Genomic DNA, 5,340 nt, shown 5'->3' on the forward strand with positions numbered 1-5,340 from the left:
CGCCTCACGCTCCAGACCCGCCCCCCACGCTCCAGGTCCCGCCCTCGCCCCAGAGTTTCCGGGTCTCGGCACCTGGAGCCCCGCCTCTCATATTTAGGCCCCGCCCCTGACAGCGGTCTCCCCGCCCGCCCGTCTGTTAGCCCCGCCCCTCAAGCACTAAGCTCCGCCCCCAGCCCTACCCTCCAGTTTGCCGCGCTCGGAGCCCCGCCCTTTAGGCTCGCGGGAGGGCAGGTCCGCAGTGGGCCCGCCCACACTTTTGAGGCCCCGCCCCGAGGCTCCTTTAAGAGGCAGGGTGCCGAGGGCCACTCGCTGGCGACGTTTCGGTTCCTAGGGTCCTTCAGTGACGAGCAGGTGGAGGGTCACCCCCTACTGAGCGTGGACTCGCAATGGCCAGCCTACCGGCTGTGAGACTGGGCGTTGCCCCCCACGACACCATGGAAAAGTACCAGGTGCTGAGTTCCCCCCTCGCGTGACCGGTAACGGTTCCCGCGGCGGGAGACCCCAGCCTCCGCTGCGGGGTCCCGCGCTGCTCGCCGCTGCGGCCTCAGTGTCCCCCTGAAATGAACTCTGAGGCGCGAGGACAGCTCCTTCCTTCTACCTAGGTCCCTGGGCTGGGTCCGCAGGCAGCCTGGGACCCGGAGCACTGGGGGAGCCCCGGAAACGTCCCGGCTCTCCAGACACAAAGGAGAGCTCTGGATGCTTTGTTTTTGTTTCCGGTGGTACTGAGGATCTTTGAACCCAGGGACCCCTCTGCCCTTTCATTTTTTGAGGCAGGGTCTGGCAAAGGTGCCCAGGCTGGCTCTGACCTGCAATCCGAAAGTGTTCGGATCGCAGGCCTGCGCCGCCACGCCCAGCTGTAAATGAAGTTTCAATGTTTCTGTACGTACCGCATCAGCTACATTAAATGTTACAACAGTTATTCATAAAAGTTTCACAAATTTGCCTGGCATGGTGGCGCACGCCTGTAATCCCAGCACTCAGGAGGCTGAGGCAGGAGGATCGTTGAGAGTTCGAGGCCAGCCTGGACTACAAAGTGAGCTGAAGTCCAGCCTGAACTGCATAGCGAGACCCTGTCTCAAAAAGACCAAAAAAAAAAAAAAAAAAAAAAAAAAAAAAAAATTCACAAATTTGGGAGGCAGTTTGTGGGTTTGAGTTCGTTCCTTTTGGGAGGATTCTTTTTGTGAGGAAGGGCTTCCCAGGCGGCCCCTGGTGAAGCAGATGTGTTTCTGGTGGCCAGGGCAGTTTACAGTTACTTTCCAGAGAAACAAACAGTCACATTAATCAGAGCTAGGGGCTGGGGATTTAGCTCAGCCGCACAGCGCCTGTCTGGCAAGTGCAAGGTCGTGAGTTCGATTCCCGGTCCCGGAAAACAACCAAAAAAAAAAAAAAGTTAATGAGAGCTGTGAGTGCATTTTACAGTGCCAAGGGCCTGGGCAGATCCATACTGCATGGCCTTGACCTCAGGCCCTAAGGCTCGTGCTGCTCCTCTGACTTTTTTTCCTGATAGGGATCAGGCTGCCCACGGCTGCATAACAGGATCCCTTTGAGTCAAGGGTTCCCAGACGCAGGCTTCCATAACTGTCAGTATCCAGCCAACCCACTGCCTGGCTCCAGCCCACAGCCCAGAGCCTCTGCAGAGTTTTCCCATGATGGCCATCTCCCCGGGGCTGACTCGACTCAGAGCCTGGAGTTTTGATCCAGTCTAGGCGGTTCTGCTCATTAGTGCTGAGCCAAAGGCTCCCTGTGCCTGTTTCCTCCAGCGTACACATGGAGGTAACAGTCATGCCGACTGCACGGGGGGCTGTGACCACGATGGCACCTTCTTGTCTGGAGTCGCAGTTTGGAGGTGGATGTTGGCTGGGCTCACAGGGGTCTGGAGAGAGTGCATAAGGGCGTGCGTGCTCTTGCATGCCAGAGCCCTTGCAGGCTGGGAAGGGGCGTGGGTCGTAGAAGGAGCCCCAGGAGGCCTCAGGGAGATGGCATCGGGCTTTTCCAGTGGAGGGCTGCTGGGCCATTTCCTACAGTGCAGACTCGGGAGATCCATACCCTTCGGGCTAGGCCGGGGTGCCAGGGGTGGGGTGGGAATCAGGAGTCTGGTGCATGCTGGTCTGCAGTGTAGGTTTGCTGACAGCCCTTCCTGGTAGATCTTGCAGGAGCTGAGTCCTGGTGCTTTGGGGGTGAACGTGGTGGTGGAGGAAGTGAAAACCAAAGTCAAGCACGTGATAAAGCAGGTCAGAGCCAAGCCCTGAGACCCATGTGGGGTGGTTCGGGGTGGTGCTTTTGCTAAGCCTTCATGCCCAGGTTAGAGAAGGGCTTTCCAGTGAGCGAGAGGCAGACCTCGCTTGGCAGATGCGAGGGCGGCAGGAGGTTTGCCAGCTTGTGTGCCTCAGCCCACCCCCCAGCCCTCCACCCCTGCGGAAAGAGTGCTACTGTACCACACCAGCCACAGTTCCCGTCATCTGCTCTGTCACTGACTGTCCCCTCATCACTGACAAGTGCAAAACAGGGGTTCCATTTTGCAGCCAAAGATAGTGAAGCTTGGGGTGCCCCATTGCCAGGGTCACATGGCTTCCAAGAGGATTTGAATTCTGGAGACACGGTGCTCCTGTTTTCCCAGCAGTCATCTGTTTTCCCAAAAGGGAGCCAGGCCCAGAGAGGACAAGCCATGGTCCCACAGGGCTGCGGGCAGGATAGGGGACCCAGGGCCGGCACAGCGCAGTGTCTGGGGGAGAGGAACTGCTGTTGTGTCCCCAGCACATGCTCCTCTGGGGTAGTGGCGGGGACAGAGTGGCATCCAGGGCTGACCTGGTGGGTGAATGGGCCTCGCTGGCAGCCGCTGCACTTGCAGGCGCCCCAGGCCTCATGTCTGCGAGGCTCAGCAGCATGGTTGCCAGGCAGCCGGCCTGGGGTCCTCGTCCACTTCCTGTTTTGTTGCTGGCTGGGGGTCAGTGCCTGGTCTAGACATGTAGCTCACTGCCTCTGGCAGTTAAGGAGCTTTCTTCTAAATAAAGATCTGGGGAGCCGTGCAGGTAGGAGCGCATGTGTCATTCCAGCCTTTTTTCTAACCTTCTGTACCCTTCTTTGTTATCACAAGAGTGGTGTAGTTGAAACTGGTAACACACTTTTCCCCTGCCTAATTAATGGTGAACGTTGCCCTGCTTCCTCTGCTCCTGGTCTGGTGGCTGTGCAGCCTCTCGTCCTGCTCATGTGCTAAGGCTGGCCCAGCCTGTCCCCTGCTCCGGAATGAGCCCTTAGCTTGTTCTCAGTTTTTCCCTAGTATAAAGAACTCTGATAAACGTTCTAACAGTTTTCTTCCATGCACACCCATGATTTCCTTAGGGAATTCCCTGGGCGTAGGATTTCTAGGCATTTACGTTTCAGTGTGTGTTGACTAGCTTCCTCTACTCTTAAAGGTGGTGGTGGTAATGGTGGTGGTGATGGTGGCGGTGGTGATGGTGGTGGTGGTAGTTAATGTGTTACTATTATCCCTTAGTTATTGCAGCTGGATCAGACCCGAAATCTCCCAAATTGGTGTACAGTGAAGGCTTAAATAAATGAATCAGGTGCTATGATTTTATGGCTCCAGGAGAATCAAAACCCTCTAACAACTACAGATTCTCGGAGGGCTAAGACAAAGATCTTCTCTGGGTGGCCCATGTTTATTTGGTTATCAAATGAAGGAGGGGAGTACTGAAGAAAGGCAGGAACCTGAGCAGGACTTTTCAAGGACCTTGGAAGTCTGCTCAAGGACTTCTCCAAGTAAGACATTATGTTAATTGAGGAGGACTACATTATCTCCAGGAAGGTCTCCACCCAAGAGTGAGATGCCTGAAGCTACAGTCTTTATCTAGTTAATTAAGGCTGCCAGGTGTGGTGGTGCACACCTGTAATCCCAGCACTCGGGAGGCTGAGGCAGGAGGATCATTGCAAGTTCGAGACCAGCCTGGGCTAAAAAGTGAGCTCCAGGCCAGCCTGAACAGCATGAGACCCTGTCAAAAAAAAAAAAGATTGGAGCCAGATATCCTTAACTGTGGCCTTTTCTTGTCCTTTGATGCATCTGGTTTCACCCACCATTACAGGCCTCAGCCAGGACCAGTGACTCACAAAAGTTCACTTACTATGAGTTCGCTGCCCATCTCCAGACGATGGACCTAGGCCTTGGATAGGATCACAAGTAAACATAGAGAGCCAATTGGTTAATTTTAAATCCTGCTCAGAGCTGCTTCATAGTGGTCACCCTCAGGTGGTGATGGTGATAATGGTGGTGAAGGTGGAGATGGTTATGGTGGCAGTAATGGAGGTGGTGGTGATGCTGGTGGCAGTGATGACAGTACAGCAGTGGCAGTGGCTCACCACACCTTCACTGATCTGGTGCTCCTATGCCCCTGCAGGTGCAGTGTATTGACCATCATCACGCCAGCCAGGCCCTGGAGGAGGTAACACCCGGTCATAGAAGTTCCTCTTCAGAGGAATGCGCAGAGACTCTGCTCTTTGCCCTCTCACTGGGGCAGGGTGGAAGGGTCCTGGATGGACGGTCAGGCCCAGTTCTCCCCCAGTTGCGGGGAGCCCCTATAAAAAACTGTGCTGACACCCTGGGATACAGGTTCCCAGAGGAGATCGGGGGAACTACTGTCTTGGTCTCTAGGCTAATCCACCAACAACTGTCTTCAAAATGATTTTCTTTCTCAGGCTGGGCTGCAGCTCATAGGTGGAGCACTGCCTGGGTTCCCTCCCCAGCACTGCAAAGAAAAAAAAAAAAAGAGTGAGAGAAAATTTTTTTTTCTTCAAATGCGGAGTTTTTTGTTGCTGTTGTTTTGTTTTTGTTTTTTTTTTTGTCCTTTTGAGACAGGATCTCACTGTCTCAAAGTTCAATGCAGTTCAGGCTGGGCTTGAGCTCACTTTGTAGCTCAGGTGGGCCTTACTCACAGCAATCCTTCTGCCTCAGCTCCTGAGTGCTGGGATTATAGGCATGCACCACCACACCCAGCTTTATACAGAGTTCTTTACCAAAGAAAATGTTAATCACCCTTAACCTCACCATCCAGATCTGACTAGTGGCCACATTCTTACTTACTTACAATAATGCAGTTATCAGTTTTTTTGTTGTTTTTGTTTTTTGAGACAAGGTCTCACTATTTTAGTCCAGGCTGGCCTTGGACTCACAGCAACCCTCCTACTTCAGCTTCCAAGTGGTAGGATTACAGGCATGTGCCACCACGCCTGGCTGGCAATTATCAACTTAATATGCAGAGGTTGGGGGCTGGAGATTTAGCACAGTGGCACAGCGCCTGCCTGGCAAGCGTGAGGTCGTGAGTTCGATTCCTGGTACCAGAAAAAAAA

At 54.0% G+C, this 5,340-nt stretch overlaps 1 protein-coding gene across 4 annotated transcripts in view; it reads left to right on the forward strand.

The window, feature by feature from the left end:
* Positions 1-5,340, forward strand: part of Stkld1 (serine/threonine kinase-like domain containing 1) — a gene marked incomplete at its 5' end in the record, with an annotated part of 18,761 nt that continues 13,421 nt past the window's right edge. For 3 of the 4 annotated variants that reach the window (XM_005408434.2, XM_005408436.2, XM_005408438.2), the window contains 3 exon segments: positions 1-449; positions 2,145-2,231; positions 4,392-4,436. In XM_005408434.2, the coding sequence (XP_005408491.1) occupies positions 387-449; positions 2,145-2,231; positions 4,392-4,436 (195 nt within the window). 4 annotated transcript variants of the gene reach the window in all.

The sequence above is a fragment of the Chinchilla lanigera genome, unplaced genomic scaffold (genome assembly GCF_000276665.1).
Source record: "Chinchilla lanigera isolate Chin_1 unplaced genomic scaffold, ChiLan1.0 scaffold00112, whole genome shotgun sequence".
Taxonomy (NCBI): Eukaryota; Metazoa; Chordata; class Mammalia; order Rodentia; family Chinchillidae; genus Chinchilla; species Chinchilla lanigera.